The sequence below is a fragment of the Plectrocnemia conspersa genome, unplaced genomic scaffold (assembly GCF_051122295.1).
Source record: "Plectrocnemia conspersa isolate PC_06_02 unplaced genomic scaffold, ASM5112229v1 ptg000013l, whole genome shotgun sequence".
NCBI classification, from domain to species: Eukaryota; Metazoa; Arthropoda; class Insecta; order Trichoptera; family Polycentropodidae; genus Plectrocnemia; species Plectrocnemia conspersa.
The window spans coordinates 21,749,424-21,763,433 of record NW_028277177.1 but is presented as its reverse complement, the minus strand read 5'-3'; the positions used below and the strand labels follow the sequence as shown (position 1 = coordinate 21,763,433).

General features: G+C 30.0%; 1 protein-coding gene across 2 annotated transcripts; it reads left to right on the top strand.

The window, feature by feature from the left end:
• Positions 1-590: 590 nt before the first annotated feature.
• Positions 591-13,742, top strand: LOC148227578 (uncharacterized). Of its 2 annotated transcripts, XM_088202635.1 has the most exons (16): positions 591-790; positions 2,435-2,558; positions 2,629-2,869; positions 2,939-3,066; positions 3,127-3,300; positions 3,394-3,528; positions 4,040-4,134; positions 4,203-4,368; positions 4,433-4,594; positions 4,737-4,842; positions 4,912-5,045; positions 5,112-5,216; positions 5,281-5,389; positions 8,509-8,626; positions 12,251-12,339; positions 12,505-13,742. In XM_088202635.1, the coding sequence occupies exons 1-16, from the start codon at positions 615-617 to the stop codon at positions 13,608-13,610; spliced, it is 3,168 nt and encodes a 1,055-aa protein (XP_088058761.1). In that variant the 5' UTR covers positions 591-614; the 3' UTR covers positions 13,611-13,742. The 2 variants fall into 2 exon arrangements, 1 of the variants encoding a protein (XP_088058761.1); XR_015812056.1 differs by lacking the exon at positions 8,509-8,626 and having other exon boundaries at positions 12,505-12,728.
• The last annotated feature ends 268 nt before the right edge of the window (positions 13,743-14,010 follow it).

Here is a 14,010-nt window from a genome sequence, read left to right as displayed (position 1 = left end):
GCCTTGTATCTTTACTTTCCTTGTACATTGACTATGTAAGAACTCAACTAGATGTGTAGGTGAAGATTGTTTTTCTTTGTTCTTCTTTGTCCTCATTGAACAAATGTTTCCAAAACGACCATTTTTTTTGGTTCCAACGTCTTTGAGCAAAATTTTTGCAATGATTTTTTTTTAGCTCCCGCAGTAATTTATTCTCCTCAAACAAAAATTCCGAGATGGTCTTAGTACAGAAATTTCCGTGATTTGATCATTTTTTCTTATTTTAGCTCTCTCGGCAATATGTTCTCTTTTATCCTCCTCGGCAATAATTTTCGAGATGGATTATTAATTAAATATTATTAAAAAAAATGGGATAGCCGTTTAAAATTTTAGATTATGAATATATACATGACGCGTTCGGAGTTATTATTAGAATATACAATCAATATATTACGAATATATAATATTATCAGATTATGAGTTAGATATAAATATTCTGATTATAATATTTGCACCAAGTTTGAGAAGAGCTTTCGTGAATTTAATGGCAGCCCATTTCGGCGTCACGAACACCCAAGTTTATAAAAGGGGTGATTTTCTTTCGTCGAATTTCTATATAGTTGTGTGGTCTGGAAATGTACGGAGGCACCACACTAGAGAGATACCTTCAGGACAACTTGGACTCAAAGATAATGGGTTCGACCAGTTACCTGACAAAGCCGAGGCAGAACGTGCAGAGAAATGGCTACGGCAACGGGGTGACCGGTGACAAGGAAAACGCCCATGGCAAAAATAAAAAGTCCAAAATCAGGTACCAAATACTATTTATTAATTCATTACAAATAATTTTGTAAAGAATTAATAAATATGTTATATAAATATGAGTCAAGTTACAAATTAAATGATATTATTAAATAAAAGCGGTTTAATAATATTTTAATAAATTAAGTAAATATTTATATTTTTATATCATATAAAAAAAATATGTCGAGAATTATTGATTCTTCGTCTTTTTCAAGAAAAACAGGCACTGAGAGCATCATTTTAAACATTGAATTAAAAACACGTAGTGCACAATAAAAAGATAAAATTAAATCTTTTATTTAAATTTTAAAATAAATTATTAATAAGAATCTTACACAATTTTTTATTAACATTAAAATATAGTAAAAAAAATAATCTTCATAAAATATTAAATTTTGAATAAGAGTTTTCTATTATTTATGATACAAAAACCGAGTGGATTCTAACTATCAGTTTGTGTGCCGGTAGAATTTTTTCCTGCAAATTTGCTGTCTGTTGCTTTTTGTAGTATATTTCCCCCCCCCCCCCCAACTCTTTTTTTTAATATTTATTTATAATTTACCATTTAAGTAATTTTTTTATCTCAATATACTTTTAATTTTTAAATAAAATCTTATTGTTTACTAGTAAAATATGTTTAATAAAATTATATAATAATATTAAAATACGTACTAGAAATATTTCATAATTTTATTATATTTAGTATTTTTCTCAAAAGAAATAACATATATAATAAATTTTGGTACTTGCTAAAAATGTAGGCGCCACGCTCAGAAGCCAACGGTTATGAACTTTTCGCTGCGTCACTTTGCTGGCATGGTCCTAACGGTTAAGAAAGCGGCCAACAATGTTTTGCTACATAAATACGTTTTAAAATTTAAACAGGTCAGGTGAGCGTTGGTCAGAACCACTGGCGGAACCAAAGAGGAGGCAGAGGGGCAATGTCCCCACCCTAGAGAATTACATAATGTACATATATGTATATAATTGAAATTTACGCTTAAAAATATGAATATATTGAAAATTTAAACAGTTTAACATAACGTACTGTTATTTTCGTACGCTTTATTATATCATTCTTGGAAAAAAGATATACAGACTCGATTCAAGTAGGAATTAGTATTTTACGTACAAGGCAATGCCATAGACCGAAAAAGGGCAAACTTAGTACAAAAATTCTGTTCTATAATATCTATTATATTTGCTAAAATAAAAAATATTTGCTAATACGAAACATGTGTTAAAACAAAAGATTTTTATTTTTGGGAATGAATTATGAATGGCCCCTACCCTACCAATTTCCTGGTCCTGCCACTGATCAGAACAGAACGGGTTCAAAAATCACTTCTAATCTAATCTATTAGGTGAAAATTTTTTGTTTAAAAATACCGATGTTTGATCAATATGGTTAACGCCCAAACATAAAATGGTTGCCGTAACAACCAAACTGTACACAGCTTAGCATTAGTCAACACAAGCCGTCATGAGTTGAGCTCATATATTAAGCTATTTTTTTACAATATTTTATAAATATCTTAATAATTTTATCAAATTATTAATGTAGTATAATAAAATCAATAAAGTATGCATTTAAAAAAAATATTATTTTATTGAATATGTATAAGAAACTATTACTTTATTTTGTTCACAGGAAAAACATTCCTAAAATGACTGATTATGGCATCAAAAAACGTCTTCCAGATTACACGGAGCTCGCTTATAAAGAAGCTGTATCTCGCCTCCGTTACTTTCTCGCAGAAAGTTATGCTCCAAGTGTAAGTATCAAATAAATCTAAAATAAAATCATATATACATAGCTAAACTTATAAATTTAATCATTTATAGCCAAGAGCGTCCAAATTAGGCGGTGCCTCGTTGAAAAATCTAGACGAATCTGGAGATGAAGCATACGAGATCACCACAAAACCGAAATATCCCGTGGCCCTTTACGGTGGTGTTAGATCTTACAATCCTGTAGTTCTACCACCACAACGACCGATAAAACGATATCCTTTCTATCCGAGGGATAATTTTAAAAGTTATCTTAACAATGATTCCGCTATACCAATTCATACTACGAATGCTGGTACATATACATATAATCGTTTCTTTTTTAAATTATAAGCAATATATCAAACTAATGTAAATGATTTAGATATGAACCAAAGCGATGAACCGACTATTATTGGAAAAGCACCGCCGAGCGACCCCGAATTGATGGGCTTTATACAAAAACAAGAAGAATATATAGAGCAGCTTGAGCGAGAGAGTTCTTATTGTAGAGTGAGTATTTTAGTTTATAACACTGATACAGTTTTATTATTATATTGTGCTTTTTATTAGGACGAGCTCAATAATCTGCTCGGTAAAGTCAAAGAAGTCATATCAGAAAATGAATCGCTTCATGAAAAACAGAAAAATCAATTGATTTCCAGCGTAATGGATCACAGATCAGGTGCGATTAGTGAATCTGATGAAAATGATGGTGATAGCACAGGATTAGAAAGCGATGCAAAGGTATCTATATTGATAAAATTTAAAATATATATAACAGTACAATTTGTTTTCTAAGATCAATAGTAACTAATTTTAACATGTTTATCTTTTTAGTATCACGCTTTGAAGAAAAAACCTATGACAAGATCGTCGTCTCGCTTGGAAGGTCCGAACATTGTCTTTGAATCGAAAATATCAGAACTGGAAGCCCAATTGACACAATCGAGCATCGATTTCAAGAAGATACAAGTAAAATATATTTTTTAAATACATTATATTGGCAACTTTTATGAAATACAAAATACATGATTCTTAATAATTTAGCCTTAAAAAAATATTCAATAGTATGTGTTGTTACCATAGTTGTGTAAAAAGTGTATTACTGTAGTTACATTTACTGTAACTATATATTTTTATTGGTAATTGTAGCTCGTTTTATATTTGATTTTTAAAGACAAGATATCTAGTCTTTTAAAATTATTATTTTTAAAGCACTTCGAGATATGTCGTTCTCTTTTACCTTTCTTTGTCGAGATTTATTTTCGACACTATGATTTATATTTCGCATCCTAATGATGTTAATCATTCTTTGCCTCGATAGTACAAGTCAAATAGTAGCGGGGGAGGAGATACATGACCCCACACAAAGAAATTTTTAGTGAAATAAAGATTATACGTATAATATATTTAACATATAAATTGAGTCATCATATCTTTGTGGCAGAAGTAATTAATAAACATGATTCAATCTTTAATTCAGGATGAAAACAATGAAATAAAACGTAAGCTAGCAGAAGGTGTCGTTGATTCTCCATGTTTGGACAGTTTCAAACGACAAATTGATAATCTGCAAAGGTATATCTTCACTCTATATATTCACTAAAATTTCACATAAATCATATCAATCAAATGAATATTTATAGGGACAAATCTGCACTTGAAGCACAAGTTACAAAACTGAAATCGTCATTGGACGATCAGAAAGATTGTGATTCAGATATGGTATCGCAGATGAAAAGATCTGCTGATTTGGCATATCAGGCTAATTATGATAAAGCTCATCTTGAGATGGAAATCAGACGTTTGAAGGTATATTTTAATGAAATATTTCATTATATTTATTAATCATTAATATATATTTTTAATTATAAAGGATGAATTGGAGCGGCAACAGTCTAGAGTCCGCGAGCTCTTGGGGGAGCAAGCCAGGAGAGTTATGGAAGAGAGGAGCGCTGTTGAAAGACGATATTGTTCTCAAGTTGAACAATTGACAAGCGATTTAACCACACACTGGGACTCTGCCACAAAGCTACAAGTAACGAATGATGAAAATGTACAATTCACTTCACGTTTCATATCATAATATCATTCATGTTCATTGACATAATATAAATCAATCAGTAAAGTATGAATTATGTTATCTAATTGTTAGAATCTAACATTATCAATGATTTCAGATGGAACTTGAAAGACAGAAGCGCGAAGAAAGTGACTTGAAACGAGAATTATTGCAGAAGAATTCACAGATTGAAGATCTTAAAATGGAGCTGAAGAACAAGATAGGCGCGTATTTTAAATATATTGATATGTTATACATAAACTTGATTATCTAATTTATATTGTGAAATACAGCATCTCTTCAAGCAGACATCGTTCAATCTCACGCTGATCGTTCGGCTGTCGAAGAAGAGCTAGCTAACTCACGTCTCTTGCTTGAACGACATCAAAGACAGGCAAAGCACGAATCCAACAGACTTAATTCAGAAGTAATATATCATAATATAAACCATTTTATATAAATATATGATATAATATATTGTTATTCTTATCAGGTTCAATCTGTCAGGCAACGTCTTGACAGAGCTGACGCTGATTTAGTCCATTCCAGACGTGAGAATCTGCGCCTCATTGATCAGCTTGCCAATATGGAAAAAGAGGTTGTATTCTTAATGGTTAAATCAATTACAAATCTATGTTTCATTTTTAATATATCGATTATAGATGAATTTACGAAGCCTTCGACCGGCTTCTCCTTCTCCGACCAAAGATAAAGATGCACCGCGCGAGAAAGAGTTTACCAACAGGATCATGGACATGGAGTCTAAACATGGTAAGCCTTTAATTTAGTTATGTTAAAATAAAATAATGTACATATTGTATATAAGAAAGCACATATTTTAATATATTTGCAATTCTAACATAGTAATTTAGTGCATGGGTTGATGGGTGCACATACTATATCATTGATCCTATACAATTATATATTATATATATTAGTATTACTATTAATGAAATAATTATATAAAACATCATAATTATTTATTTAATTATATATTATATATTGGGAGTGAAGATTATCATTCTAAAATTAAAACCCATGAAGAAAAACAAATTTAAACAGATAAAATTATTTGTAACTATAAATATAAAGGTAATAAAAAATATGCATCAATTGAGAGAAAATATTGATTTGTGGTTATTGTATATAAATTATGTTGCTGACTATGTGTAAAATTTACCATTGCAAAGAATTTTTAAAAACATATTTCAGATTTTTTATAAAACATATACATTTTATTTTACTAGTGCCTATGAACCGATATCCATAACATCCATAAACTTATTATTCTTATGCTTGTTATTGCATTAATTTAATTTCTTGGGGTAACAACTTTAAAACGTCTTGATAAATGGGTTAATCTAGTATATTGTTGCACTTTCTTAAAAGAAATAAGAAAATATTTAGGAGGGGTTTTATTTATTTTTGCTCGGTGGCTCAATTTGACAATATGATATTTTCTTCTAAGAAACAAATAATTCTCAAAAAAACAAATGATATATTGTGTCATTTTATTCAATGAAAAATGTACATTTTGATGAAAGAATCAGAAAAAAATATCTTAAATTTGACAAAAAAATACAATTCTCGAGAAAAATATATCCTTTTTCATTTCATTAAGTAGCTTCATTTGAAATATTGTGTCATCGAATATATTATAAAATCTTGACAAAGAAATCTTAAAATTTCTTACTATGTTAATCAATTTAGCCCCAAGTTATTTTATTAAAAGTAACAGTTCCCGAGGAAAATTTATCTGGTATATTGTGTCGTTTTCTTAAAAAAAGAACATCTTGAAATAGGAATCACAAAAATAAATCAACAGTAAATCAAGAAAAATATATCATAATTTTCTTTATTATGCAGCTTCATTTGGAATATCAGTTAATTTTCTTCAAGGATATAATAACATTTTTTTAATGGAATTTTAATATTCTTAATCTTTTACTCAATTTAACACCATGATATTTTCTTCAACTAAATAAGTTCCTAAAGTATAACTCGATAGATGTCTCACTACTAAGTAATATATCTGTAATGTGCAAATGTAAGAATGTGCTTTATATTGTGAAATCTAAAATTGACTTAACATATTTTGCAGAATATCTGTTTTTGTTTTAAACTTATAAATATATACTTGAGGCGTTAAAAATCAATATTAGATATGTCCATATTTTATACTTTACTTACTACATTATATGCAGAAATATAATGCAAGGGATGCCATTTAACAGAGAATTATTTTAAGAAATATGTGCATTTAAATAAATACTTTGTTCTATAAAACGAATTCTTTGTGCATTTATATAACGTAGATCTTCGATTTTTTTCTATGGAAAATGATTCGTTGCAGAGAGTTATTCATTGGGTGTTCACTATTCTAACCAATGCTCGCTCGCACCTAATCTGCCTAACATTAATGCATAAACAATTATTTTTATGGAACAAATATTTTATATATTCCTCATTTAAATTATCTTCTAATGTGAATTTTACAAACTTTTAAAGTCAAACAAATTTTGCATTTCCTTTAAAAAAATTTAAAAGCTATGCATTTCATAAGAAACTTTATATTGAACTCAGAATTATGAAAACATCCCAACTTGGTTGGTTCTATGGAACCACCGGTTGTTATCAAGATTGTTTTATGTTTTGCTTTTAGAAATATAAGCAGGGCTGTGGAGTGGCTTAAAATTTTACCGACTCCGACTTTTATGGTCCAACTTCTATTCGACGAGCTTAATATTTTATTTTGCTAGTATATAATTGACCCCATTGAAAATAATGTCAGCGATTTTATATAATAATAAAAAAATAAAAGGACTTTTTTGCTTAAAAAAATCATTAACCAAAAAAGGCTCCCTAATTAATCTTTATTAACTTCTTATGATGTTATATTTAAAAAAGTAAATTTAATAAAAAAAATAAACATAATATTGGTAAAATAAAATATTTATATTGAATAACTCAATACATTAAAAAAATAAAACAAATTTAGTAATTATACTCGCAAGGGAAAAAGCTTGTTTCGATGGTTTTATTTTGTTAGGTTGATAAATCTAATCTTAAATCTTTAATAATACTAAATCTAAATTTAATCTATTCCATCCTTGATTTAAACTGAATTAGATCTTAAAAAATAATTGCTTCTAATAAATCAGCATTTATGGAAGTTTTTAAATCAGATTTGATTTGAAAATTATAAAAAGGAGTCGGATTTGGTCGATTTTTTACGACTCCGACTCCTTCTAAAGTACTACGACTCCGCGACTTCGACTCCGACTCCACAGCCCTGAATATAAGACATGTACTAAATAGTAAGTGTAATACAAATATAATACAATTCTTTGCATTTTACTCAATATATACAATATTGCTTTTAGAAGTAACACTAATTTGATATTTTAAACATCAATATATAAATATTATTATCCATTAAGTGTTATTTGGTAATGATTATGTATAATGAAAATTCATATGTCGAGTAAACATAGTATGTTTCATGTACACTGGATATCTCTGGCCATAACTTACTAACATTTCCGGCAACATAATTATATAATGTAAAGGGTTACAATATTTTCTTGCTTTACTATAAATAAGGGTAAATATTCACAAGCATCCTTTTTACAATTATTAGCTTTAAGTTACACTCGCACCAATTTCTATGATCTTTTATGGTAAAAAGCAACATTTTGCTCCATGAAAATAAATAGTAAATAAAAATCATTTCGACCGACCTTCACGTTATTTTGTTACATAATATAATTTTAGCAGTTTCCGTAGTGGGTGATTGAAGTGTTACTAACAGATTGTGTTTATTTGGGTTGTTTTTATTATTTTTATATAATGACGTAGCATGCGTATAATAATATGACACTGTCCTACAGCTCAAACAGTGAGCGAGCTGGAGACGATGGTGTGTTCCCAGAACTCTCTCATGGAAAAACTCACCGCTGAGTGTCATTTGTTGACTTCAAAACTAGATGACGCTAACCAAAAACACAAGTAATTATGGACAATTGACTATATTATATTAAAATAGTATTCTTATTATTGTTTTCGCTTTATCGACAACACAATTTTTTCATAATAATATACAATAATGAAGGTCGGTCAATATAAATGGGTTTAGTTTATTATTAGTGTGTATTGTTTATTATTTTAAGTATGCATAATGACAATCTTTGTTGACTCGAATCAAAAGCGTAGCTAATCTTACAAATTTTCTCTCTCTTTTGACCGACCTTCAATTTAATCTTAGTACACACAGTATATAATTGAAGTTCATTCAAGATTGGGATTAAATTTTGTAAGATTATTTTGGCACACATCACACTTTAACATAAATTTGTACGTCAGACAAAGATCATTCGAAGGGTATAAAAGCAAAATCAGCAAACTCTGATATAAAATTGAGTCAGTTAATACATTAATACAAAATAATAAACTTGGGATGGATCAAAGTAACCAAAATATAAAGCTAAATATTTATTATTCTATATTTTTCATTTTTAATTAGTTGGGAAGCTCACGTTGAACTGGAGATTAATAAAGGTTTATTTATAAAAAAAATAGAATGGTTCAATCTAGTTCAATGATATAAACTTATGTCAATAGAAACTACTGTACTTATCTACATATGTTTGCAGAAAAAAGAAGAATAAGAGTGCATCTATTAAGTCTTTCTATTAACATGTTCGGTCATTGGTGACTAGCCGCAGACTTCTTTGATGAGTTTTCTATACCATGCTCCGTCACGATTAAACCTTAAAATAAATGAACAGGGTTTTCCTTCCTATTCAGCACTTTCATTTTTTTGAAAGTTTAGATAGAAGTTGTTTGTAAAACCACATTTCATAGACTTCGAGCTTATTCATGCTTGGCACTAATATATTCATAGTTTCGCATGTATAGAGAAATACACAACAGTGCATCGTTTGGAGTCAAGGCGGTGTAATGAGAGACATGATAATGTTTATCATCTGGATAAATGCGCTTCTGGCCATCTCAGTACTCACTTGTATTTCATCCGAAGCTACAATGTTATATCCCTACCTTGCTGATTCTCCATACTATAGCGAAATAAAAAAATATACGTCAATCTATGCTTGAAGAGAGTGCAACACTATGATAACACTCCATTCCGGCCCGCGGACCTTTTAATGTGTAACTGCATTATCTATCACTCGATAGCAAAACTATATGTATATAAAAAAATGTATAATTTATAAAAAAGTAATTTATGTCGTTAGTCTTTCATCCAAGAAGAATAAAAGTTATAATGTAAGAATGCTGCCTTGGTTTTTATACCCCCCGATGATTTCATGCAATATTGTTTAGCAATAATTTGTCTAAAGAAAACAAATAATTTTGGTTAATGCCGCTTTGTTTTGATTGGTGTGTTGTAGGACATTCCGCCAGTCGGATCGGCCAATCAGAACCAATGAGAACAGAGCGTGCATCATCCAAAAGCAAAGTGCAGTTCGCAGCTGCCCCACCCCGGAAGGGTTCCGTAGAAAGCGAGTCCGATTTCTCGAGTAAAACCGCAAACGACTCGATAAATTGCGATCTAGCTAGTCAAAGCAATGCACACACGCTCAACTTTCCGCTGTATATCAAATCGCCCTTTTTACAAGAGAAAAAGGAGCCGATTAAGTTAGATATCAGCGTTAAAGTGGTGCCTAAGCCGCGGCAAAAGTCGGATAAAAAGGAAAGAAAAAGACACAAAGAGAGGGCTAACGAGAAGGAGGAAGATGCGCCCACCGTTCCCATGGAGGAATGATTATCTATAATATATGTATTATCGGTTGTGAAATTAGATGTTTAGACGAGACGTAGTGATGCTAGTGTGAAACTGCCAAATGTTTTGGATCTGTTGAATTAATTTTTATCATGTTGGTGTTTATCGGATAAAAAAATGTTAAGAGTTTGAGTAGATTCTTGAATAGATGGTTGTAAACCACGTTTGTTAAGGAAAGCTTAAATATTTGAGAGACCTAGTATCAAAAGTTTTTAGACTGATGAATTGTTACATGATGTACGATTGTGCATCAACGACGAATGTTCAAATTTGTATTTGTTAGGTGAAAAGACTTGAAAGTCATAGGATAACTGAAGCGACTTCACCTTGAATGTACTAGACATATTATCTCCATTTTCAAAGTTAATTCAAAAGAAAATAGCTACGGATAGTTACACTAAAGTTATTTGGTGCAGCAACTATTGACTCAATTTAGATACTTTCCCAATCACCATCGACGAATATGTTGACTGCTGTGGCATCAATAGAAAAATCTGGATTAATTTATATTACATCTCATGAATATGAGTTTCATTCACTTCCATCTTAATGGTTGACGTCACTCGCCTGTGGACTGGAACGAAGTGCTGTTATAATGTTACAAGGATTGACGTAAAGATAAATTCGAGTCTAAGAATTTTTCATCAATGAACGAAGTTTTGATACTAGGCCACTCATTTATATATATTTTATTCGCGTTGTGTTAATAGTTGACTACGAATAAATCATTTTAGTTAATGTTTTTTTTTTAATAATATACAATAATATTCTATGATTTGTTATTACATGGAATTATTTCATACTTTTATTATAATACATATAGCGTTGTTCTTATTTATTTTCTTTATAAATATATCTTATATATATATACATAAGAATACTTTGCATTACAAAGTTAAATGTTGTGATTAGATTCAATAAATGAATACTTTAAAACAGTTTCAATCATTATTTTATATTAGTATCAGTAGTAACACAAACATAAGTAGCACAAACATTAAATCTTACACATGTTATATTATCACGCACCCTTTAGACGACTTTAGTGCATTTGCAGGAGAGAAAAGCGGCAGTTGAAGGAGAGGAACTCCGATTTGATGAAAAAGCTAAGAGCCGTTTGGGACAATTACAAGAAACACTGCTCTTCGGAATACCAAAGCGCTTTAACGTCCATATCACAGCTGAATAGTAGTAGCTCTAGTGTCACATCACCCACTAAAAATCACCCAATTTTGAGTAGAATATGCGATGATTCGTTTTATGTAAGTTCGAAGACGAAAATGTCCGAAATGGAGGATACGTTGAAAGACAAATTCAGTCTGGATCTAAGCGACATAACAAATTCGTCGAGTAGTACAATTAGAGATGAATATATTGATAATAAAGCTTATGACAATAATATTTATAAGATAAATAATGGAGATAACGTCAAAGACGAGTACGAATGCAAAGAAATTGAGAATAAATTTGATTTAATTGAACAGGTACATTAGCTTATTATACATTATATGTGTGACACTTTTGCATGCTGCATGATATATATAAAAAAATAGTAAAATACAGCTAACATTATTTTTAATAAACAATTACACATAAAAATGATTATTTATGAGCAATACTGTAATTTAAAAATTATAACAACTTAGTATTGTTATATAATAACTTACATACTCCTCTAACCGTTTATTAATATAATATATGTAAATAAAAATTATGCTTTCTTAAATGTGAGATTATTGTTTTTAATGTTTACGTGTGAGTTTGATTGTTGTTATTGATTTGTATTAACCATTGCATGTATATTGTTTGAGTGATATTTTTAATTTCAGAAACCAAATGGCCTCTCTCCAAAATAAATTAGAACAGTTGTCGTTACAGGTGCAACAAAATACAACACATGTTAACAATTCATTTACAGGTAAAAGATAATGTAACTCAATTTAAAATTATATTATATTTTTTTTGGTAAGTAGGGATTGATAATGTTTTACTTTTGTGTGTTTGAGTGTTTTTTTAATGTTATACTAATACTTGATATGTATTATTTTAATTACAATATATTTATAATTGAAACATATTTCAGCACAATCACCTAATAGACTTAGCCAGCAGCCAAAATATAACCCCTCAGAAAACTACTACAAGAATGATAACCAGTACTCCGACCAAATCAAACCAAGTGGACGAATTATTTCACCAGAACGTCCAAAACCTGAGTCCCGTGTTGAAACCGTTGAACGGAATGCAAAAATAGACAATAGCGATAATAACGAAAAGTACAATTCTGAAGTTAAGATAAAGGAAAAAGAAGTATTCGATAAGCCGTTTAAGCAATCTGAGAAAAAAGTCGCAGATGTCGTTGAAAAACCTAATAAAAAATCATTAAGTTCACCAATAAAACCTAGTCAAGAGCACAAATTAGATAATAAGCACCTAATTACTACTAATGAGCGAAGTTTATTCGGAGAAGAGCCCGAGGAGGACTATACGGCGGAAGTCAACCCTGAAGAATATGAAACTGAGGAAAACGAAGAATATGATCCAAAACAGCAGTACTCAAATTCACCACAACATTACACAAATCCAAACCAAGAATTCGAAGAACAGGCTCAACCTTATGTAGCTGATGAAAATCAATATGATCAACAATATAATGAACCGGCACAGGAATATCAAGAACCAAATCAAGATTATACGGAGCAACAGTATCAAGATCCAACTCAACAATATCAGGATCCTTCTCAGCAATATGAAGATCCTTCACAATATACAGATCCTACACAGCAATATGTAGATCCTACACAGCAATATGTAGATCCAAATCAGCAGTACGAAGATCAACAATATACAAATGATCCACAGCAATATGTGGATCCAAATCAGCAATATACTGAACAATCGCAGCCGTACACTGAACAATCGCAGCCTTACACCAAACAACAAGAATACTTAGATCAAGGTTATACTGAAACAAATCAACCTTATACGGAAACAAATCAACCTTATACAGAAACGAATCAACCTTACACCACTCCTACAAAACAATATACAGAACCTAAAGACTATCCATCTGAGAAGTCGTATAGTCCAAATCAAAGACAAGATAGTGAATCTAAGCAGCCTTATAGGGAAGAAAAGCAAAATATTAATTATAATAAACCTAATCAAGGGAGTGCTGAGAAGATGTAGGTACTTAATTACTATTATATACTTTTAGAAAGGACCATTTTATATAAATATATAAAAAAATATAATACTACTAAATTTATTAATTTGGCACTTTATTAAATTCAATGAAAATATGAGTAAAATAGAGAAACACATTGATTGTATGTATATTTATTTATGCATTTTTAAGTTTACACAATATATTTTTATTATTTTGTTCCTAATGATTTTTATTATAAAATAAATATTTTAAAAGTAAAATCACATATTTTATTACTTCCAATTACCATGTAGATCATAATTAATTGAATCTAATGTTCCGTGTAATGTTAATTTTGCTGTCCCAGTTGTACTCAATGTCACGTTATGCAATTAAAGTACCATTCATGGGAACAATGAAAGGAATAGGTATCAAACACGT

Bases quoted from the DNA above. Each gene is read 5' to 3' on its own strand.
- LOC148227578 (XM_088202635.1), top strand. From the start codon at position 615: ATGTACGGAGGCACCACACTAGAGAGATACCTTCAGGACAACTTGGAC. The intron at 4,369-4,432 runs GTATATTTTAAT...TTAATTATAAAG, and splicing joins TGGAAATCAGACGTTTGAAG to GATGAATTGGAGCGGCAACA. The intron at 8,627-12,250 runs GTAATTATGGAC...TTTTAATTTCAG, and splicing joins GACGCTAACCAAAAACACAA to AAACCAAATGGCCTCTCTCC.